Raw genomic sequence first — 22,009 nt, 5'->3', positions numbered from 1 at the left:
AGAGCAAGACTCCGACTCAAAAAAAAAAAAAAAAAAAAAAAAAAAGATTCAGGAAATGCAGCCAGGCACAGTGACTCACAGCTTAATCCCAGCACTTTGGGAGGCTGAGGCAGGAGGATCCCTTGAGGCCAAGAGTTTGAAACTAGCCTGGACAACATAGCAAGACCCCTCTCTTCAAAAGTTAAACAATTAGCCAGGCATGGTGACACTTGCCTGTAAACAAGCTACTTGAGAGGCTGAGGCAGAAGGATCACTTGAGCCCAGGAGTTCGAGGCTGCAGTGAGCTACCATCAAACCACTGCCCTCCAGCCTGGGCAACAGAGTGAGACCCTGTCTCTAAAGAAAAAAAAAAAAAAAAGAAAGTTCCATTTGTTCATAGCGGAGTTCAAGGTGGGGATGAGCAATGTGATGTAGAGGGGAGGAGGCTGGAGGCAGGGAGACCTGCAAGTAGGCTGTTGGAGAAACCCGGGTAAGACATGCCACACGTGTAAAGGTGAGGACAGCAGAGAAGGGGAAATGTTTAGGGGGTAGGATTTGAAAAACCTAATGAGCAAGTAGATATGGGAGGTAATTGAGGAATCTAGGAGATGCCAGGTTCCTGATAAGGTAACTTGGTGTGTGGTGGTGCTGTTCACTGATGCAGGGAGAGAAAAGGAAGATGATGTGTGATCAGTTTAGGGACAGGGCCAGGACTTGAGTGCAGCTTTCTGATTTCAAATCTAGACCTCATTTATTTGTTCAACAACTTATTTGAGCATCTGGGTGATGCCAGGCACCATGCTACATGCCTTCCCTACATTATTTCTCTCCTCCACCCCACCTCAATTTTGTTTCTCTTCTTTTTACAGATGAGGAAACTGAAATTGAGAGAGGTTAAGTAACTTGCCCAAAAGAGTACACAGTCGAGCTGGACTCATGCCTAGGTCTATCTGGCTCCTAAGTGTGTGCCTGTATCACGAGGCTACACTGCCAGGGACCCATGAAGCCGTTTGGGGTGCACAATTGCATCCAGGGAGGGTGCTGAGGGCTTGGGTAGGCACCCTTGGTCTGAGCCTGGCAGTGTGGTGTGGATGCTGACTAAGAGCGGGATTGAGGTGTCTGGTTGTGCTGTGGTTGTGTGGCTTTGTGGAACTGTATGTGGTCAGCCAGCTGGGGCCTGAGTGCCCCGGGGCATGGAAAGGATGGGGTGAGGAGGCTGCTGACTTTGCTGCTTGCTGGGCTGGACTCTGGCCACCCTAAGGCGCTTAGGCTGCTGATAATAGCCCTGAGGGATTACGGGCTTTGGCAGGCGGGGTCTGGGTTCCCCTGCTAGGGCCTCAAACACTGCTGAGGTTTTCAGGGAAACAATCCTCTATCAGGAGTACTCCCAGGAGCTCACACCTTCCCCTACAAAAAAAGCCCAGATCCTGTAAGAGTCCAGAGGAGACTACGTGCTGGCTCTTCACCTCCTTCCCCAACAGTCCTGGACGCCGAGTGCAGTTTGAGGGGAAGGTTTTGTCCACCTGCTGTCCCCTTGGTTTCTCTTTGTGTAGACAGGGTCCCAGCTGTTGAACAGCAAGTGCGGTCACAGGGGCTGAATGGAGGGACCTGTCCTGAATGACCCCAACCCCATCTGCATCTCTGTGGACCTCACACTGTCAGAGTAATTGGGAGAGACTGAGCCTGTTCTTACCTCTAAGAATTACCAGTGTGACCAGGGGACTGGGGCTTCCATGGGGTTCCTTCAGCACCCTTGATTCAGGGCTCCTCCCCCAGGACGAGTCCGGCTGCAGAAGGGGGCCTCTCTCCAGATTGAGGGTCTCCGGGTGGAAGACCAGGGCTGGTACGAGTGCCGCGTGTTCTTCCTGGACCAGCACATCCCTGAAGACGATTTTGCTAACGGCTCCTGGGTGCATCTGACAGTCAATTGTATGAGGCTGTGGGGCAGGTGGTGGAGAAGGACAGGGAGGAGGAGGATGGGGACTCTGGCTGGTGGGAGAAAAGGGAAGAGGGAGTTCTATTTCTATCCCACAAACGACTCTGATGCCCCACCCTTCCTGAGAGTCCTTGTTTGCTCACTTAGTAGTTGCATCTCACCCCTCCCTCATACTCCTGCCCTTTTCAGTTCTTCAAATATAAATCCAATCAGTCTTCTAGGCTCTGTGTCAGGAACTCCCTCTTTCTCTTCCCTCCTGCTTCCCTGGCCAGGGAAGTGGGTGGGAGAGAGGGGGCTCTTGGGCCCTGAGTGAAACACAGCTCACATACATATAGCACTTTGTGTTTTCAAAATACCTTTTCACCCAGGCCCTTATTATTTCTGTCTCACTCCTAAGTAGGAAGGAGGTCATAATCATTCCCACTGTATAGGTGAGGCTGGGTCTTGCCACTGATTAGTGGCAGAGCAGAGTCTAGGACCCAGCCCTCCTCACTCCCAGAACAGTGCTCCTCCTGAGGGGACTTGGCTCTCCTCGCTGGCTCTGGACATCCAGCCTGGGTTCAGCCCCAGGCCAGTGTGTGGGGGTGGGTTGATAGAATCCTCACTTGGCCCGGGTGCAGCAGACAGGGTGGCCCCGGGCTGAGCATTCCTATGAGGCGGGGCTGGTGGGTGGGCAGCAGGCTGGAGCCCTGAGTCGTCTCCCTGGCCCTCGGACACTGCTCTTAGCGCTGACAGCCCCTCTGGGGCCCCTGATGCCTGTCTCCCTTGCAGCACCCCCTCAATTCCAGGAGACACCTCCTGCTGTGTTGGAAGTGCAGGAACTGGAGCCTGTGACCCTGCGCTGTGTGGCCCGTGGGAGCCCCCTGCCTCGTGTGACGTGGAAGCTCCGAGGAAAGGACCTTGGCCAGGGCCAGGGCCAGGTGCAAGTGAGTCCTGGGGGTGGATAGAGTGAGCCATATAGAGTGTGAAGGGAAGGTGGGGGCCTGGCAGTGGGGCCAGAGGACAGAGGAGGCAAAGGCCAGGCTGGAAGATGGACCAGAAGAGGGGTTTGGCATTGTTTGCCCCGAGCCTGGGGTGCTGCCTCCCTCTGCTGGCCAGCCTCGGAAGTGCAGGATCTGAGGCTGGCAGGGGAAAGAACTCTTCCTCGCCCACTTCTTCCCTAGGTGCAGAACGGGACACTGCGGATCCGCCGGGTAGAGCGAGGCAGCTCTGGGGTCTACACCTGCCAAGCCTCCAGCACTGAGGGCAGCGCCACCCACGCCACCCAGCTGCTAGTGCTAGGTGCTCTCTGGCGGGAGGGCTGGGCTTCAGGGTTACCTATGCAAGGGGGCTGTGACCTATGGTTGAATTGATTCACAGCAAGATAGGAATATCTGTGCCTGAGGGCAGGGCCCGTGGAAGCTGAGGGGGCTCCCAATGCAGGCTGTTGCTCTGAAACCAGCACCTTAATTTTAAAAGGCTTGGTAAGCAGACAAAGCGATCTTAGTGCCCAGTAGTGTGTTATAGTGGAAAGGATATGGGTGCTTGTGTTAGGCTGTGAACCGGCTAACTCCTTGAGTCCCAGTTTCTTCATCTTTATAAAGAGACTCATGTCTACCTCTCAGGTCTGTTACAAGAATTTACTTAGGTCCAGCTGAGCCCAGTCACAGGCACATGGAATTCCTGGCCAAGATCCTTCCTTTAGAAGGGAAACTGAGAAGTAGAAGGCCTGGACTGTGCCTTCATAGAGCCTATTATCTTTGTGGGGAAGTGGGACTAATTGGGGAAACAGGGAAGTGTTGCTGTCCAAGGTACTGTAAGAAAGGCAGTGCCCGGTAATGGTTAAAGTGTCGTCTGTGGCATAAGGAAGCCTAATGGGAACGCTGCCTCTCCTGCTGTCCTTGGGCAATCACCTCACAATCTGTCTGCCTCTGAGCCTTCATTTCTTCATCCATAAAATGGAGACAATTCCCACTGCCAAGCTTTTGGTCAGGGTTAAATGAGGTTGTGCAGGTAAAGTGCTTAGCACTCAGTGTTCCGCAGTCAGTGCTCTGTTGTGTCAGCTCGCATCATGACCTCTTCTTACTGACTGCTCATGCGGTACCGGCCCAGAGAGGGGAAGAAGTAGTGGAACTGTAGTAGCAGAGGTGCTTTTGCAGGAGGTATGTGGCGTGGCCAGGCCCTTGGGAGGGACATTCCAGACCGGGGGTGCAGGGAGCAAAGGCATGGAGATGGGGGACAGTCAGCTGCCCACACTGACCTCAAAGAGTTCATGAGGGCTGACATGGAAAGATGGCTGGCCAGGTAGGGAGGGTTTGGATCGCAGGGGTCCACACGGCTGGGTTTGAGCTTAGTGTAGTAGGAGCCAGGTGCTGTTGCACGTTCCTGAGCAGAAGTGTTCTGTGGCTCAAGGGGCTGTTTCTGTATGAATGGCGAGTAGAGTGGCAGCCGCAGGGGAGCCTGGAGTCAGGCGCTGCTGCAGCATCTTGAGGTGAGGTATTGGGCACCTGGGTTAGGGTCAGAGACAGAGAAGTAATTCAAGAGGTGACAAGCAGGGATACAAATGGTAAATGAGCAGAGTTAAAGTGACTCCCCCAAACACACACACCATTCCTAGGCAGTGGAACCGCATGAATGGGGTTGCTCTTGATGGAACACAGAGAATTTGGAAAGAGGAATGGGTCTCAGGGAGAGGATGAATTCTTGTTACATACAGGTGGAAGCTTCTGTTTCCATTCCCCAAAGCCCTGTAACAATGAGCCCTAGGATTCCAGAGGGCAGAGCTGGGAAGGATTGTAGAGGTGACCTCAGGGTTCTGGGAAGACTGTGGGCTGAGGCCACCTTCCTCCCCTTGTGCACCCCACAGGACCCCCAGTCATCGTGGTGCCCCCCAAGAACTGCACAGTCAATGCTTCCCAGGATGTTTCCTTGGCCTGCCACGCTGAGGCATACCCTGCTAATCTCACCTACAGCTGGTTCCAGGACAACACCAATGTCTTCCACATTAGGTGGGGTCACCCTCATTAGGAGGGTAGAGGTGGGGAATTCACAGTCTCTGAAGAGCCGCTTGGCTGGGCAAGGCCTGGACCCCTCCTCACACATGCCACATTGCAGCCGCCTGCGGTCCCGGGTGCGGATTCTGGTGGACGGGAGCCTGCGGCTGCAGGCCACCCAGCCTGATGATGCCGGCTGCTACACCTGTGTGCCCAGCAATGGCCTCCTGCATCCACCCTCAGCCTCTGCCTACCTCACTGTGCTCTGTAAGCCCCTGACCCCAGCTTCTCCCACAGCCTGCTCCCTTCCCCTGGGCCAGGCCAAGCCCCTCTCCCCCAACTTGCCACTACTTTCCCCCAGACCCAGCCCAGGTGACAGCTATGCCTCCTGAGACGCCCCTGCCCATAGGCATGCCGGGGGTGATCCGCTGCCCGGTTCGTGCCAACCCCCCACTGCTCTTTGTCAGCTGGACCAAGGATGGAAAGGCCCTGCAGCTGGACAAGGTACAGGCTTGGGGCAGTACAGCTTGGTGTTATTCTGCTCAGGACAGCAGGGTGGAGTTAGCTCAGTTTAATTCAATTCTGTGACTGGGGACACACATCTTTTGTGAATTTAATTTGTGTTATGAGACATGTTGCATAGGAGACTACTTAAAACCACTGAGGAAAAATTTCCATGGTTTAAGGTGGTGGTTTTGTGTCTTCCCTGGGGAAAGAAGAGAGATGATCTCTGGGGAAAATGATGGCAAAGAGTCAAGAAGCAGAACCGAAGGTTCTTTCGTGTGATGACTGGGGAATTGTGTGTCCCGGGGGAACACACACTTCTCACCAGGTGCTGTGTGGGATACTGGGTTGGGGGCAGGGGCAAGGAGGCATCCATCCTTCAAGTGGGCACTGCCTGGGCAGAGGACAGCAACACTGTCTGGAAGGCCATGGATGGAACTCATGCCTTTCTTTTAGGGTGGTTGAGGATAGACCAGCAACAGATTCTGGGACTCTGGTGATGGGCCTCAAAGAGGAGACAGTCATTCCCTTGCAGAAACCAGGATCAAGAGGCAGGAAGTAGTATAGTGCGTTTATGGAATCATGCGTTATGGAATCATGGATCATCCAATTGGGTGGAAGCTGGAGTGCCTGTAGGGACATGAATGGTGCAGAGAAAGCTGGAAAGACAGGTTAGCATCAAAAGGAAGAACTGTGAATGCCAGGTTACCATTGCCTCATTCCAAGGCAATCGGGATCTTTTGTCTGCAGAGACTATAAATTTTTTGAGGCCCAGTATTGCCATCTTTTCATCGTAGTGTACCTGGGGCTTCTACAACAATAGTACTCAGTATATCTTTGTTGACTGTTTAAGAGAAAAGTCTACAGGCAGTTGGAGCCGCTGGAGTTTGTTGAGCATTGTTGTGATAGCATCAGAGCTGTGATCAGGGATTGAGCTTATCCAGTGGAATGTAGCAGGAGATACTGGACATAGGAAGAGGGGTTCTGAAGCTGCTGAAATGGCCCAGGTGAGAGTTGTGGAGTCTAATTTGGAGAGGAGGACATGAAGATGAATGGGTTCATGCCCGGACAAAAGGGACCTCTCAGGATGACTGGCTTAGTATTTCGCTAGGGGGAGTGAGGGAACGTGCGGAGGCAGACTTCAGCAAGGAGGACGGTGGGCCCTTTAATAGAGAAATAGGAGCTGGTTTGGGGTGGAAGACGCTGAACTTAGTTGTGGAGTGCTGGGAAGGGAGCCGGGTGAAGTCCCAGCAGGCAGGAAGCCCCATGCAGCCCAATTCCGGGGTGGCCATTCACGGTGTATTTTCTGTGAGTGGCACCCCCTGGAGTTGTGCAGTCACAGCCCCACACTATTGGGAGGGGGCCCTCTGTAGGCAGGAGAGAAAGGAAGCACTGGAAATCGGAGAGGGGTCAGGCCTAGACATGGAGCTGCTGGAGTCCTCTGCATAGCTGTGGGTTTCTCGTCCTGCCCCCTCTCTTGTACTGCCATCCCGGGCTTGTCTCTGCTGAGCTCCTCTCTCAGAGGAGATTGAGATTGAGAGGATGCTGAGCTGTCATCTCCTCTTCCTTCCAGTTCCCTGGCTGGTCCCAGGGCACAGAAGGCTCATTGATCATCGCCCTGGGGAATGAGGATGCCCTGGGAGAATACTCCTGCACCCCCTACAACAGTCTTGGTACCGCCGGGCCCTCCCCTGTGACCCGCGTGCTGCTCAAGGTTAGGCCGGGGGTGGGCGGGGGCCTGTGGTGACAGTGAGTCAGATGGCTGGAGATGGCGCTAAGGCCAGGCTGATGGGGGTGGGGTGGGGCAGACACATGGGGAGGGGTTTCCAAGTCTGTTTCCCATGGTGGCCATGGCAGCAGCTGCCTGATGCCATCCCAGAGGTTTCTGCAGAGGTGGTGCTTGGCAGGTGGGACATCAGTCACACACATCCAAAAGTAAGATATCCTGTTCGCCCCAACTCTCACTAACCTTGACCATGCTGCCTCCCTCTGGGGCTCTGGGAGGAAGAATGTTCTGTAGAGGTTTGTACATCTCTGAGAGTCCTGCCTAAGCCTGCCAGCCCTTACTACGCCACCATTTCCCTCCAGCCCCTACCCACTGGGGAACAGACACAGAGCCACAGAAGAATTGAGAGATGGAGAGAGAATGAGGTGGAGACAGGCTTGGTGAGTGTTTAGCTAGGGGGAGTGTGAGAGAGTGAGGTGAGACATGGCATGACAGGCACACAGAGAGGGGGAGTAGCCAACCTTAGATGGTGATGTAAGAGAGGGCCCCTCCCAATGCCAGACCTGGCTTGCAGGCTCCCCCAGCTTTTATAGAGCGGCCCAAGGAAGAATATTTCCAAGAAGTAGGGCGGGAGCTGCTCATCCCCTGCTCCGCCCAAGGGGACCCTCCTCCTGTTGTCTCTTGGGCCAAGGTAAGGCTCCTGAGCCCGCTCTGCCTGTACCCGTGCCCACTTCACCCCTGCCTCTTGTGCCCCAGCCATCTTGTGGGAGGGAGGGTGTGGGAAGGAGAGGGCTGTCAGAGGCAGGGTGGGGAGGAACTGGAGCTGCCTGGAGAGATGAGGGGCGCCCTTGGTGAGGGGTGGCTGCGTGTGTCCTCAGGGCTCACCAGTGATTCTGTAGGTGGGCCGGGGGCTGCAAGGCCAGGCCCAGGTGGACAGCAACAGCAGTCTCATCCTGCGACCATTGACCAAGGAGGCCCACGGGCGCTGGGAATGCAGTGCCAACAATGCTGTGGCCCGCGTGGCTGCCTCCACCAACGTCTACGTGCTGGGTTAGTGGCTGGAGAGATGGCCAGGGGCTGGGAGAAATTACATGGGAATCGTTTTTGGAGGCCCAGAAAGGGGATCATGGGTGTGGGACCCCTGGGATGATAATGGGTGAAGGGCACTGGCCTTGGGGCCCCTGCTACTCTCTACACTCCCTCAGGCCCTGACCACTATTCCTCCATTCCCCCCTGCCCAGGCACTAGCCCTCATGTTGTCACCAATGTGTCCGTGGTGCCTTTGCCTAAGGGTGCCAATGTCTCCTGGGAGCCTGGCTTTGATGGTGGCTATCTGCAGAGATTCAGTGTCTGGTACACGCCACTGTGAGTGACCTGCTCCTGCCATTTCTCTGCGCCAATCTTGCCTCCTTTCCTCTCCTCCTTGAACCTATCTGGCCTTCTGCCCTTTCTTCTGTCCCTCTATCCCTCACCAGTCCTGGCTCTGCTTCCCTGTTTCCAGATTCTGAGTTCAGGGCCAAGGTCCTGAGACCTTGGATGGTTGAGCAGAGAGGAGTTGGTTAGATCTCTGGACGCCAGATCTTCTGGTCTACCTAGCTAACGAGGTACCCCACATGTCCTCATGTCTCCCAGGGCCAAGCGTCCTGACCGAATGCACCATGACTGGGTGTCCTTGGCAGTGCCTGTGGGGGCTGCTCACCTCCTAGTGCCAGGGCTGCAGCCCCACACCCAGTACCAGTTCAGCGTGCTGGCTCAGAACAAGCTGGGCAGTGGTCCCTTCAGCGAAATTGTCTTGTCTGCTCCTGAAGGTGAGAGGCTTGTAGTCCCAGAACAGCAGAGACAAGGATGGGGAAGGGCCGCTAGGAAAGTTAGGATATGGGAGGTTCTGGGTGGGAAGGGGCAGAGGTGCTGGCCAGCTTGGGGTCCAGAGGGGTGTGTGGAAGATGATTTGAGCTTGTCTTCAGGGGCTTTGGGAGAAGAGTTGGGCACTGGGGTCGTGGAAGGCCAGGGGAGGGGCGCTGGGAATCCTTGCTCTGACCTGCCTTTCTGTCCCATGCAGGGCTTCCTACCACGCCAGCTGCACCTAGGCTTCCCCCAACAGAGATATCCCCTCCCCTGTCCCCTCCACGGGGTCTGGTGGCAGTGAGGACACCCCGGGGGGTACTCCTACATTGGGATCCCCCAGAGCTGGTCCCTAAGAGACTGGATGGCTACGTCTTGGAAGGACGGCAAGGCTCCCAGGGCTGGGAGGTGCTGGACCCGGCTGTGGCAGGCACAGAAACAGAGCTGCTGGTGCCAGGCCTCATCAAGGTATGTGCGAGAGGCGATACAGGGAGCAGCCTCCTAGGGGCTCTCCTGTGTCCTTCTCCATTCCCCAAACCCTATCTTCTCATCTTGATTTGAGCTCTTCATCTCCGCATCCTACCTCACCCTTCCGTCCCACCTGCACAGTCTTTCCGCGCACCGCTGGGATGGGCGGTGCTGGGCCCTGACCTCCCTCCTGGCACTCCATCCCCATCGCAGGATGTTCTCTATGAGTTCCGCCTCGTGGCCTTCGCAGGCAGCTACGTCAGCGACCCCAGCAACACGGCCAACGTCTCCACTTCCGGTGAGCACCTGGCGTGAGGGAGGAGCACCAAGGCTTGCGGGGGGGGGGGGGGGGGGCTCCGAGTCCACTGACCCTCCCTCGTGGCCCCCTGCCTAGGTCTGGAGGTCTACCCTTCGCGCACGCAGCTGCCGGGTCTCCTGCCCCAGCCCGTGCTGGCCGGCGTGGTGGGCGGGGTCTGCTTTCTAGGCGTGGCCGTCCTCGTGAGCATCCTGGCCGCCTGCCTCATGAACCGGCGCAGGGCTGCCCGCCGCCGCCGCAAGCGCCTCCGCCAAGGTAAGCTCCGCCTCCACCCTCAGCCCTCCTCCTGCGCACTTGGGCCCAGCGCACCGAAAGGCCCCGCCCCTCCTTAAGCCCCTCCTACCTCGGGGAAAATCCTGGCGCCTGTGTGATCCAGGTGCATTCTCTTAGTCCTGCATCTGGTCCTGCCTAGGCTTTTCCCACCCGGATGGGGTTGGGCGTCTGGTGTTGGGTGAGAGAGTCTGCGCCTGGAGGGCCTGGTTTTTTGCCTGTGTCACCTATTATTCTCGTGCCCTTCCAGATCCACCTCTTATCTTCTCTCCGACCGGGACGTCAGCTGCACCGTAAGTGCCTCCACCTCCTTGGCTTTCTCCTGCTTTTCCATTGTACATGCCAGTATCCTCTGCTTCCTTTTTTGCCTCTTTACTGGGGGGATGTTAGGGGTGGGAGAGGAACAAAAGTGGGAGAGGGTAAGAAGGGATGTGCAGTGGCCCCAGCCTGAGGCCAGTCCAGTATGGCCTGTGCCTTCCCTCCACCCCTTCCACCTGTTGGTCCTTTCCTCGCTTGTTCTCCCTAGCTCTGCTCTGTTGTTCACCAAACCTCTCAAGGCCTGATGCTGGCTCCTGGGAGGGGGACCTGCCCCTACCACAGACCCTGATCTCCTGTCCTTCCCCAGCTCTGCTCTGGGCTCAGGCAGTCCTGACAGCGTGGCGAAGCTGAAGCTCCAGGGTTCCCCAGTTCCCAGCCTGCGCCAGAGTCTGCTCTGGGGAGATCTTGCCGGAACTCCCAGCCCCCACCCAGATCCTCCGCCTAGCCGGGGACCCTTACCCCTGGAGCCCATTTGCCGGGGCCCAGATGGGCGCTTTGTGATGGGGCCCACTGTGGCGGCCCCCCAGGAAAGGTCAGGCCCGGAGCAGGCAGAACCTCGGACTCCAGCCCAGTGTCTCGCCCGGTCCTTTGACTGTAGCAGCAGCAGCCCCAGTGGGGCACCCCAGCCCCTCTGCATTGAAGACATCAGCCCTGTGGCGCCCCCTCCAGCAGCTCCACCCAGTCCCTTGCCAGGTCCCGGACCCCTACTCCAGTACCTGAGCCTGCCCTTCTTCCGAGAGATGAATGTGGATGGGGACTGGCCCCCTCTTGAGGAGCCCAGCCCTGCTGCACCCCCAGATTACATGGATACCCGGCGCTGCCCCACCTCATCTTTCCTTCGTCCTCCAGACACCCCTCCTGTGTCCCCCAGGGAATCACTTCCTGGGACTGTGGTAGGGGCTGGGGCCACTGCAGAACCCCCTTACACAGCCCTGGCTGACTGGACACTGAGGGAGCGGCTGCTGCCAGGTCTTCTCCCTGCTGCCCCTCGAGGCAGCCTCACCAGCCAGAGCAGCGGGCGAGGCAGCGCTTCGTTCCTGCGGCCCCCCTCCACAGCCCCCTCTGCTGGAGGCAGCTACCTCAGCCCTGCTCCAGGAGACACCAGCAGCTGGGCCAGTGGCCCTGAGAGATGGCCCCGAAGGGAGCATGTGGTGACAGTCACCAAGAGGTGAGAGCAGTCCCTGCCTATCCCTGCCTCTGCCTCAGTCCTGCCGCAGACCACACCCCTCTCCCAATACCCTGCGCCTTCTCTGCTCCATTCCCACCCTGGGAATGGGAAACCTTGTCTCCTTTTAGAAACTTTTGCTGAGGACCAGGGATTTTTCAGGGGAAACCCATGGCTTAATGTGAGTTTGTGGTCCCTGAATTCAGACTTTTCTGAACAGCTTCTATTCCTCCACCCACACCATATGTTTGTCTTTTTTTACAGGAGGAATACATCTGTGGACGAGAACTATGAGTGGGACTCAGAATTCCCTGGGGACATGGAATTGCTGGAGACATTGCACCTGGGCTTGGCCAGCTCCCGGCTCAGACCTGAAGCTGAGCCACAGCTAGGTGTGTGAGCCCTGGGGAAAGGCAGGCATCTCGGCCATGCTATCCTACATCCCCCCTGCCACCTTAGGACCCATCTATTCCCAGTCAGGCCCTGTCTCGCAGGCTTCTCTGCCCTAGACTGTACCTTGCCTCCTTGGGCCATCTGTACTGGAAGGGCCTAACAAGCTTCACACCTGAACTCTTCACTCATTGAACCTCAGGGCTTCTTCTCATTGTCCTGCCCACCTCTTGCAGGTGTGAAGACTCCAGAGGAGGGCTGCCTGCTGAACACTGCCCATGTTACTGGCCCTGAGGCCCGCTGTGCTGCCCTTCGGGAGGAATTCCTGGCCTTCCGCCGCCGCCGAGATGCTACTAGGGGTCGGCTACCAGCCTATCGACAGCCAGTCCCTCACCCCGAACAGGCCACTCTGCTGTGAACACCCCTAATGTGAGGCTGGGAAAAGGCATATGGACCTGCAAAGGAGGCCCCCAACCAGACAGACCTAGCTTCAACCTAGGGCACTGCCCCTTCCTGCCCCTTTGGTGCCCAGGCACAGACCCCGATAGTGGGCTTGGGTCACCTTGGTATGGAATGTATGTGCTGACCCCCTAGGTGAGTCTGGGGATTGGAACAGGGATCTTAGGTCTGCCTCTCTCTCTCTCTCTCTCTGTGTGTGTGTGTGAAGTTTTTTACAGGTGAATAAACAAAGTTTGAAAGATGTTTCTGTGTGTTATCAGTCTTTGAGAGAGTGCCAGGAGAATCCCTGGACCCTTAAAGAAGAGGAGAATCGGCCAGGCGCGGTGGCTCAAGCCTGTAATCCCAGCACTTTGGGAGGCCGAGACGGGCGGATCACAAGGTCAGGAGATCGAGACCATCCTGGCTAACATGGTGAAACCCCGTCTCTACTAAAAATACAAAAAAACTAGCCGGGCGAGGTGGCAGGCGCCTGTAGTCCCAGCTACTCTGGAGGCTGAGGCAGGAGAATGGCGTAAACCCGGGAGGCGGAGCTTGCAGTGAGCTGAGATCCGGCCACTGCACTCTAGCCCGGCTGACAGAGCAAGACTCCGTCTCAAAAAAAAAAAAAAAAAAAAGAAGAGGAGAATCTTATTGAATGAATGGAGGTGCATTCAGCATTCATTCAGACATTTATTGAGTGCTTACTGAGGCCAGCTACTAAAGGCCAGCCATTGAAGTAGATACTGAGAAAATAAGGTTCTTGAAGACATGCCTTTGCCCTTGAGTTCTTTCTTTCTAGTCAGTGAGGCAGACAAGTAAAGAAATCGTTGCCATATGATGTGATAAGTTCTGTGATAAAGCTATGTGTTGGTTATTGTGGTAGCACAAAGGAAGATGGTGCATTCAAGGCCACAAACATTTAGTGAACGCTAATATCGTGTGCTGGGACAAATGCCACATATTGGAGGGGAGTCCTCAGGACCCTCACAGATGGTGGTAATAATAGTAGTATTCACTATGTGCCAGGCACTGCTCTAAGCCCTCTAGGTGGACTGTTTAGTTCTCTACAATTCTATGAATTAGGTAGTACTACTAGCTCTGTTTTATGGACCAGGGAACTCAAGCATAGAATGCTTTAGTAATGTGCACAACAGTCACACAGCAGGTAAAGGTGGGGAGCCAGTCAAGGAAGGGAAACTATCCTAGGCAGAGGAATAGCCTTTGTAAAGGCACAGAAGAGAACGCTTGACAATCAGTGGGACTGGAATATAGGGCTGTGTAGGACTTGGGGAGGGAACAGAGAATAGAAAGGTTGGACGGGGCTGGATATTGACATCTTGGAATCTCAGGTTCAAGGGAGGGCTCTAACGTGTGAAGAACTCCACCCAGGGTGACTCTGTTCAACTGAAGCCTGAAAGGGTGGGGGGCTTTCTCTCCATCCCTGAACTGTGCTGTCCTCCACCCTCAGAGACAAAAAGAACCCTGGCCAGCCTCCTCCCGCTGAGGTCTCCCGCTGTGATCCCTCCAGGATTTAGGAAGAGATACCAGGTCATAGAAAAGGAGATGAAAGGCAGGGAGAAGTCAGGTCTGAACCCTGGGTCCCAAAACCAAACACGCCCCTAGGGCCCTGGGCAAAGAGTGACCTCACTGTTAGTCCCTGCCCAGGCTTGAGGTAAGAGATGAGCAAGATCACGTGGGGGTGCTGTCCCGGCCTGCAAGTCCCAGTCCTGTCACACACTAGTCAGCTGGGGTCGGGGAAAGGCCTTCCTGTGCCTCCATTTACCTTGCCAGCCTCTAAACTAAGAGGCTTCTTCCCACATAAACACGCCCACAGTCTTCAGCTAACTTTCTAGGCAGAAAGTTTCCTACTGCGGCACAAGCCTACGGGCTCCCGGTGGAGGCTGAGGTTCTCACGGGTGGAGACCACTGCAGCTGCCTTCGTAGGTCCAGACTCCCCGAACCTTTAACCCTTGCTCTGGTCAACTGTCCCTCTGTCTCAAGCAGTCCTCCCGCCTTCTGCGCTGCGGCGCCTTTAAGCGTTCTTGGCCCTTGCCCCGCCCCGGGTCCGCCCCGTCTGAGGCGGGACCCTCCTGAAAACCCCCGGCTGGGCAGGGCGCACCACTTGCAGCTGCAGCCCTTGCCTTAAGTGAGTGCGCTCTCCAGCCCGCTTGAACGGTGAGCAGGTCGCAGGGACGGGGGTCTGGGGGATGTGCGTGGTCTGTAGAAACCAAGAAGCTAGCGCTTTTGACTTGCTCCAGCGAGCTCGGGGATCAAGGGCTGGCACCAGGCAAGGGTCCGGTGACTACTTTACCCCGCCTCGTGCTGTCAGGTCCTGTCCCCAAGCCCTGACCCGACATTGTTGGACGATGAGGTCAGGCGAGGTTAGCCCATGCATAGACAGGGCATCCGTCCGTCCGGAGCGGGGACTCAGGGACTGAGCTCCACCCGCGGGCTCCATCGCCGAGTCCTCACTGGGGCGAGGGGATAAAAGGGCGTCGGACATTAGCTGGCTGGCCCCGAGTGACCCCGGGTCGTGGCGCCCTCCCTGGGCCAGCTCGTGCTCCTGGGCTTTCCCGCGCGACCCTTCACTTCCTGGTTCCAGGAGCACGTGTGGGCACTGCGTGCCGAGTCCCCGAGGCCGCCCTTTTCATTCCTGTTCCTGCTAGCTTGCTATTCTGGGGGCTCGAGGTCACGAGCTGGGGCTAGAGGACTCCGCATGGGTCGCACAGTGACCTTCTGTGAACCTCCAGTCATCTCTATGACGGTCCCCCGACCTCGGGGGTCTGGGTGCTGCAGCCCTGACTGCGCCCCGGGGTGCCCTGTCTGTGTGAGGTTGTGGGGGTGGTGGTGGCTGCTTTTACCCCAGCCCGAGCGCCGCTGCCCCCACCGGGTGCCCCCTGCTGCTGGGAAACCCGGTGGTGGCCGCGGGCGGGCGGGCGGGCTGCCCAGACCACTGCGTCACCCCAACGGCGGGAGGGCGGTGGGTGACTCATGTGCTGTAACGGCCCAGGGTGTGGTCGTGGGAGTGGGGGCCGGCGGCTGGGAGGCCGGACCTGCAGGACCGGAAGTGGACTGCCGTCTCCCCTCCCCACTCCCGCGCCCTAGGTCTCTTGGGGCTACCTGGAGCCGGTGTCTTGGGAGTTCTGTGAGCAGTTGGTATCTGTGGGGCAGAGAGAAACGGGGTGAGAGTGGGGATGGAGTGTGGGATCCGAGGTAGAAGACCTGCGGCTGGGACGGGGGTCCCCCAGTGTTCTCTTTGACTCCAAAGCACCAGACAGCGATGGCTCTCTATCTCCAGCCCCCTCCCAGTTTCTCCTCCCTACTGCAAGGGGCAGACCTAAAACTGCAGAGGAGGCCATGGCAGGGTGGGTCCAGTAGGATCCTACCATTCCAGATCCAACAAATAGGTTTTGTCCAACCGCAACTCCCTCCCTCACCCCAAGGCCTCTGCCCCTGCCCCCCACCCCGGGATTGGCCCCAATCCTTTCTTCATTCCATCCCTTCTCCTTCCAGAATTTTCAGCTGTGGGTTCTCTAGCTCAGAACACTTTCCCTTCCCAGGGGATTTCTTCTCCTGAACGACTACTTCCTGAGTCCGCTTCTTCACCCCAACACGGGTAATTTCCTATCTTCCCCCCACATGCTTGTTCATCCCCACTATAGCTGCCTCCTGGAGGAATCCCTTGCACCTGGTTACACCCGAGCACTGCTGGGACGATCCCACTTCTGCTCCCGTGCTCACAGCCTCCACCTCAATGTCTGTGTCGAGAGGGTGTTTCTGCCGGGAGCCCCCACCCAGCCTCCAACACTGTTTGGTATACAGAGGCCATGGCAACGGCCCCCCACCTCATCCCCTCCTCCCACGCAAGCCTTGGAGCTTCCTGTTTGTGTAGCCTCAGCTTTCTCTTCTGCTCCTGACTCTCGGTGGTGAGGGGCTGCCCTACGGTGGTTCCCTTAATTGTGGGCCGCCCCCCCATCCTTGCTGCTGCTTGTGGTACCTCGCTCTGTCGGCTGGTGCCTTCGTTGTGCTGCTCTTTGAGAACAGTCCCTGCCCCAAATCTGAGTTGGGAAGTTCTCCTGTGTCCCATCTGCACGGTGGATGGAGAGTCCCTTTGTCTTCCCAATTAAACACCCTAGCCAAGAACGCTGAAGTCCTCCCCGCCCCCACCCATGTCCGCCTTTTCTTTGGCTTTGGCTTTGGTTTTGGTGAGGTAAGCTTCCAGCCTAGGGTCTGGGTGGGGCCGAGTGCCTTGCGTGGCTCCTCCTCATTTCCCGCCTATTGTATGTAACTCCAGGGTGAGGGTGAGGGTTGTTCTCACAGCTGGAGTAGCGCTAGGGTTTAGGTTGCTCGCTGCCAGGCTATCCCCCAGGTTATTCAGCTATCACCTTCCCTTGGGGTCCCCAGCTCTGGGGGTCCCCCACACCTGTCTTCCAGCTGGGCATCTCTTCTCACCCTGGTAGGCAACTTGCTTACTGTTTTCTTTATGGGAGGGCAGGGGCAGGTCCCCTGGGTGTCCCTAGGGTGGGCCTTCCCAGCTCCAGCAGCCGCAGCCCATCAGCTCCTGCCTGCCTGTGGGGGTGGGGAGGAGAAACAGCTGCTGGCCAGGCCTGGCCTGGTTGGAACTGCCCCTTCTCAGGACTCCGCCCTATGGCTCTGACACCTCAGAGCTTGAGGGCAATGGCCCCAGAGTGGAGTAGATACACTGCAGCTGGAGGCCGCTACCCTGTCAGCTGTGTCCAGGCCCCAGAGTTGGGCGGTGGAGGGGGTTCCTCAGCATCCACTTTCCACCCAGTGGTGGGTCTAGGAGGCCAAGTTTGTCCTGCCTTGGGGGTTGGGGGGCACTGGAAGGGTCTGGCTTCAGGCCATTCTCTGTGCTCTTAACCCCAGTGTCTAGGTTAATCATTCTTCTGCCCTTTGTTTACCTGTGCCGTGGTGATCCCCAAGCCTCAGGGAGAGAGGTTCCAGTAGAGAGGTCTGGAACTGGGCTGCAGAAAGGGGGCTTGCTGGTGGTAGTAGCTCTTAGCCCCTTCCTCCTCCTACCTGTCTTCCAGCCAATCCCCTGTGCATCAGAGGTTAGAGGTTTCTGTGGCGGAGTGGCCGCTGGGGAGGGTGGGAATGCTTGTCTTGCTTTCTCCTCAGAACTCAGCCACTCCACCCCTCCTGCCTACCCCCAGCTGATGGTGTGTGTGCCTGGTGCTGTGGGTCGAGGCCCAGACTGACATTTATCTGGCCCAGCTTTCGGACTGGGGGAAGTGGAGGGGGCGGGTTGCTCTTAATGAGGTTTAAAAATAACTGATTTAGGGGAGGATCTGCCGGAAATGGGCAGCTTGATAAGCAGCCATGTTGGAGTCGGGACGGCAGGGACTGGCCTGAGACACAGCCTCTGCAGCTGAGAGGGGTTGAGGGTTTGAGGCAGGCTGGTCCACTTGTATTTCGCGGAGTCCTGAGGCCCACTGAGCGGGAGTGGTGGGATTGTTTAACCTGGATGTGTGGGAGAGGGGGAGCCAGAGTGACTTCAGCCCTGAAGGCCAACCTGGCCTGGAGCCAGATGTGGTTAGAAGGGGTGGCTCTCTTTCCTCCCCTTGAATGCAGATGCCTGCCCTGGGGGTCCCCTTTCGTGAGCAGCCTGACAGCTAGCTCTGTTTCAGAGAAGAGAGAAAAGCCAAACCAGGTTGGGGGTGGGACAGAAAATGGGGACCGTTCTGGGTTCTTGGCTCCCCTTGGCATCCGTAGCATGCCCGGGTGTTGCTCAGCCTCTGAGTGTCAGACCCAGGTGGTGAGTGTTGGTTGGGAACACACTGCCACAGTGAGGTTGGCCAACTCAGGCCATTGATCGGGAAACCACCCAGTTCTTGCTAATCAAGATCCTCCAATGAAGTTAAAGAAACCCTCCTGTGTATTTCCCCATCTTGCCTTCTCTTCCCAGGTTTCCCCAAAAATATCACCCAGAGCTCCTGTATTCGTTTCCTATTTCTGCTGTAACAAATTGCTACAAGCTTAGTGATTTAAAGGAACACAAATACAGCATCTTACAGTTCTACAGACTTCAACAGGGGTCTCACTGGCTAAAATGCAGGTGTTGGCAGGGCTGTGTTCCTTCTGGGGGTCTTGGGGCGAATCCATTTCCTTCCCTTTTCTGGCTTCTGGAGGCCACCTGCATTTCTTGGTTCATGGCCCTGTGTGACTCCAACTTCTGCTTCCATTTTTGTTGTTGTTGTTGTTGTTACTTCTCCCACTGTGACTCACCTGTCTCCCACTTTCAGTTAGTAAGGACCCTTGTGATTACACTGGGCTCATTTGGATGATCCAGGATAATCTCTCCATCTCGAGATCTTAATCACATCCACAAAGTCCCTTTTTGTATACAAGGTAACATCCACAGGTTCTGGGAATTACGACATGGACAATTTTTGGGGGGCTATGATTCTGCCTATCATAGCTCCTAGAAGGGAAAGTAGAATTTGTTTTTATTGCCTCGTAGGAAATTCATTTTGCTTGCTGAAATCCCTAAGGACCTATTCAGGCCTATCTCTTCCAGAAAGCCTTCCCAGGCTGCTTCTGCCCATCTGCTTCTTTTAGCTGCTACAACATGTGATCTGAACTGTGCACTTCAGTATTTGTGTACAATCTTTACCTGTTCATATGTACTCACTGTGTCTCCCTGATGGCACTGTGGGCACTTGAGGACCGAGGACTTCTATCTCTTTCACAATCCCTAGCACAAATAGCAGGTGCTCAGTTAAAATCCAGTGGTTTGCACCAACCTCGATGAGTTAAAAAAAAAAAAAAAAAAAAAGGCAAAGAAAACTCTGAGGTTGAGGGAGGGTAGATCCAACCAGTTTCCCAAGCTGTTCCACATTCCTCCCCCTCTCCCCAAATCATTCTCTTTCCCAGGGCTATAAAGAACAGGGTTGCATTTGTTAACAGTTCTGGTCCTCATCCTTGGGGCTCACCCTGGGGGAAATGGTATGTATCCCTGCAGGCAGAATTCCTGAATTCCCCACTCTCCAGGCTGCAAGGTATTGACCAAAGGCCCGGGTGTATCCTCTTCCTAGCTCCCCCACAGCCACTACCACGCACTGGAATGGCTAACAGGGGACCTGCATATGGCCTGAGCCGGGAGGTGCAGCAGAAGATTGAGAAACAGTATGATGCAGATCTGGAGCAGATTCTGATCCAGTGGATCACCACCCAGTGCCGAAAGGATGTGGGCCGGCCCCAGCCTGGACGCGAGAACTTCCAGAACTGGCTCAAGGATGGCACGGTGAGAGCCGGGCCCCACTGGCTTGGAAGTGCAGGGAGAGCAGGACTGGGTCCAGTGGACTGGGGATTGTTTAACCTGAAGAGGGGAAGACTGAGGGCACACATGTCCCAGCCTCTTCCTCAGCCTGAAGATCTTTGTCAAGGATGTGAGAGGGCCCGTACTTTCCTCCCTTCCCGTGGAGTGGAGGGTAAGGGTGAATGTGTCTCCCAGGCAGTGGAAGGCTGAGGTGACACTGAGGAAGAATATCTCTAAGGAAAGAACTGTGGGAGGGTGTATTAGCAAGGAAAGACTAAACACTGGCTTTTCACTCTGGGCTCGGAGGCAGGAGGCTGGCAAGAAGGACTGTGAGGCTTACTCTAGTGAAAGAGTCCAAACTGTCTTCAGGCAAGACACGAGACTCTCTGGTTCATGGTCTCTGGTTCTGAGGGTGGTGCACACTAAGCTGCCGTAGGTAGGCGTATTCTCACCTTTCCACCTCTGCTGTCCTCATCCAGGTGCTGTGTGAGCTCATTAATGCACTGTACCCCGAGGGGCAGGCCCCAGTAAAGAAGATCCAGGCCTCCACCATGGCCTTCAAGCAGATGGAGCAGATCTCTCAGTTCCTGCAAGCAGCTGAGCGCTATGGCATTAACACCACTGACATCTTCCAAACTGTGGACCTCTGGGAAGGTGGGACAGGTCCAGGGGCTGGGTCCTGTCATCCAGGAGGCCAGAGATTGGGCTGGGCCCTCTTGACTGGGGAGAAGGGACTGTTTTCTGGCTCCCTGAAGAGAAAGAGGGGTGTGTTTGTGTTCCATGGAACACTTGGTCATATTGGGGGCTGGAATGGAGAAGGGTATGGAAATGAAGAGTAAAAGTAATTAGGAAGCCAGGCCTGCTGACTTAGCAATAGAGGTGGAATGCTGGCATCCAGAACACTGTGGAGGCTGACATATTCCCATTCTCCTTCCCAGGAAAGAACATGGCCTGTGTGCAGCGGACGCTGATGAATCTGGGTGGGCTGGCAGTAGCGCGGGATGATGGACTCTTCTCTGGGGATCCCAATTGGTTCCCTAAGTAAGTATTGCTGGGACAGCCGCAGGGTCCAGCAGGTGCATCGTTTCTGCCCAGTCCTGTCCCTGGGAAATAACTAATCTCAGTAGCAGCTGGCCCTTTACAAAGCACTTTCAGAAAATTCCTCATCTCACTTAATCCTCACAACACCCTCTGGGATGGCAAGTGACTGTCCCTTTGGAAACATGACGAAGTGGCTTCAGAGAGCTTACGCCTCTCGAGGGCAGAGCTAGCACCAGCCCTTGAGCCAGCAGCAAAGCCTGTGTTCTGTCCAGGGAAGGGATTTACTAGGGCAGCCTGTGATCTCCTCTAACCACCACTCCCTTACCACCCAGGAAATCCAAGGAGAATCCTCGGAACTTTTCGGACAACCAGCTGCAAGAGGGCAAGAATGTGATCGGGTTACAGATGGGCACCAACCGCGGGGCATCTCAGGCAGGCATGACTGGCTACGGGATGCCACGCCAGATCCTCTGATCCCACCCCAGGCCTTGCCCCTGCCCTCCCACGAATGGTTAATATATATGTAGATATATATTTTAGCAGTGACATTCCCAGAGAGCCCCAGAACTCTCAAGCTCCCTTCTGTCAGGGTGGGGGGGTTCAGCCTGTCCTGTCACCTCTGAGGTGCCTGTTGGCAGCCTCTCCCCTGTGCTTACTAATACATTCCCTTCCCCGTACCCTTCAAAACTGGACCAACTGGCCTCCTCTTTTCCCCTGGGACCAAAATTTAGGGCCCTTAGTTCCTGACTGCCAGGCCTCTCCTCTTTCCCCCTGGCCTGTTCTGTCTCTGAACTCTGTGCCCTCCGTTCATTCCATGGCTGGGAGTCAGTGATGCTGCCTCTGCCATCTGATGCTGGACTGGCCTTGCTTCTACAAATATGCTTCTCCCACAGCTGTGGCTGCAGGAACTTAATTTATAGGGAGGAGCCTGTGGCAGCTGCTGCCCCAGCCACAGCTGCACTGACTGTGCTCACCACACATTTGGGGCAGCCTTCCCTGGCAGGGGCCCTCGTGGCTTCTCATTTTCCATTCCCTTCACTGTGGCTAAGGGGTGGGGTGAGGGGACGGAGAGGGAGGGCTGCCTACCATGGTCTGGGGCTTGAGGAAGATGAGTTTGTTGATTTAAATAAAGAATTTGTCATTTTTGAATGGACTCTGGCTGTGTCTGGGGCCACTGTGCCACCGTGGGGAAGGGAGGAATACTGGGCAAAATGCAGTGAGTGATGCAGGAAGGAGGGCAGAAATGAGAGGTTGCAGTGCTAACCTCTGTCTTCAGTTTCCTCCCCATCCTCATTCTCACTTGGTTTAGGGGAGGGGAGGTTGGAATTGAGAGGGGACAGGACCTCACTGCTGAATGCAGACTGC

The 22,009-nt window shown here is 56.1% G+C and overlaps 2 protein-coding genes and 1 long non-coding RNA gene across 5 annotated transcripts in view; 2 read left to right on the top strand and 1 right to left on the bottom strand.

Moving 5' to 3' along the window:
• Window positions 1-12,588, top strand: part of IGSF9 (immunoglobulin superfamily member 9) — a 19,218-nt gene extending 6,630 nt beyond the window's left edge. Inside the window, exons 4-21 of one of the 2 annotated variants that reach the window (XM_023214211.3) lie at window positions 1,756-1,908; window positions 2,687-2,841; window positions 3,079-3,196; window positions 4,761-4,902; window positions 5,009-5,154; window positions 5,297-5,391; window positions 6,965-7,105; window positions 7,692-7,808; window positions 8,017-8,167; window positions 8,359-8,482; window positions 8,750-8,925; window positions 9,177-9,427; window positions 9,641-9,725; window positions 9,822-9,998; window positions 10,264-10,306; window positions 10,639-11,499; window positions 11,761-11,888; window positions 12,123-12,588. In XM_023214211.3, the coding sequence (XP_023069979.2) occupies window positions 1,756-1,908; window positions 2,687-2,841; window positions 3,079-3,196; window positions 4,761-4,902; window positions 5,009-5,154; window positions 5,297-5,391; window positions 6,965-7,105; window positions 7,692-7,808; window positions 8,017-8,167; window positions 8,359-8,482; window positions 8,750-8,925; window positions 9,177-9,427; window positions 9,641-9,725; window positions 9,822-9,998; window positions 10,264-10,306; window positions 10,639-11,499; window positions 11,761-11,888; window positions 12,123-12,304 (3,245 nt within the window). In that variant the 3' untranslated portion in view covers window positions 12,305-12,588. Of the gene's footprint in view, window positions 1-1,755; window positions 1,909-2,686; window positions 2,842-3,078; window positions 3,197-4,760; window positions 4,903-5,008; window positions 5,155-5,248; window positions 5,392-6,964; window positions 7,106-7,691; window positions 7,809-8,016; window positions 8,168-8,358; window positions 8,483-8,749; window positions 8,926-9,176; window positions 9,428-9,640; window positions 9,726-9,821; window positions 9,999-10,263; window positions 10,307-10,638; window positions 11,500-11,760; window positions 11,889-12,122 lie in introns of both variants that reach the window. The other variant, XM_023214210.3, reaches the window with a different exon arrangement.
• Window positions 12,589-13,007: 419 nt separating this feature from the next.
• Window positions 13,008-16,096, bottom strand: LOC116418941. The gene is made up of 3 exons (XR_004229155.1): window positions 16,013-16,096; window positions 15,445-15,484; window positions 13,008-14,795 (listed from the first exon to the last, which is right to left on the bottom strand). It is a non-coding gene; the product is annotated as an uncharacterized LOC116418941 (long non-coding RNA).
• TAGLN2 (transgelin 2) lies at window positions 14,349-21,797 on the top strand. Of its 2 annotated transcripts, none has more exons than XM_023214213.2 (5): window positions 14,349-14,499; window positions 19,380-19,588; window positions 20,083-20,257; window positions 20,542-20,644; window positions 20,977-21,797. In XM_023214213.2, exons 2-5 carry the CDS (start codon window positions 19,409-19,411, stop codon window positions 21,116-21,118), a joined length of 600 nt encoding a protein of 199 aa, XP_023069981.1. In that variant the 5' UTR covers window positions 14,349-14,499; window positions 19,380-19,408; the 3' UTR covers window positions 21,119-21,797. The 2 variants fall into 2 exon arrangements, with proteins under 2 accessions (XP_023069981.1, XP_023069982.1); XM_023214214.3 differs by lacking the exon at window positions 14,349-14,499 and adding an exon at window positions 16,646-16,780.
• The last annotated feature ends 212 nt before the right edge of the window (window positions 21,798-22,009 follow it).

The sequence above is a fragment of the Piliocolobus tephrosceles genome, chromosome 1 (assembly GCF_002776525.5).
Source record: "Piliocolobus tephrosceles isolate RC106 chromosome 1, ASM277652v3, whole genome shotgun sequence".
In the NCBI taxonomy this organism is placed as follows: domain Eukaryota; kingdom Metazoa; phylum Chordata; class Mammalia; order Primates; family Cercopithecidae; genus Piliocolobus; species Piliocolobus tephrosceles.
The sequence above is the reverse complement of the archived record's forward strand: the minus strand, read 5'-3'. Positions and strand labels throughout refer to the sequence as shown.

Excerpts from the sequence above, each read along its gene's own strand:
- TAGLN2 (XM_023214213.2), top strand. The coding sequence starts at position 19,409 with ATGGCTAACAGGGGACCTGCATATGGCCTGAGCCGGGAGGTGCAGCAG. Across the intron at positions 19,589-20,082 it reads ACTGGCTCAAGGATGGCACG|GTGCTGTGTGAGCTCATTAA; the intron begins GTGAGAGCCGGG and ends GTCCTCATCCAG. Across the intron at positions 20,645-20,976 it reads GATCCCAATTGGTTCCCTAA|GAAATCCAAGGAGAATCCTC; the intron begins GTAAGTATTGCT and ends CTTACCACCCAG.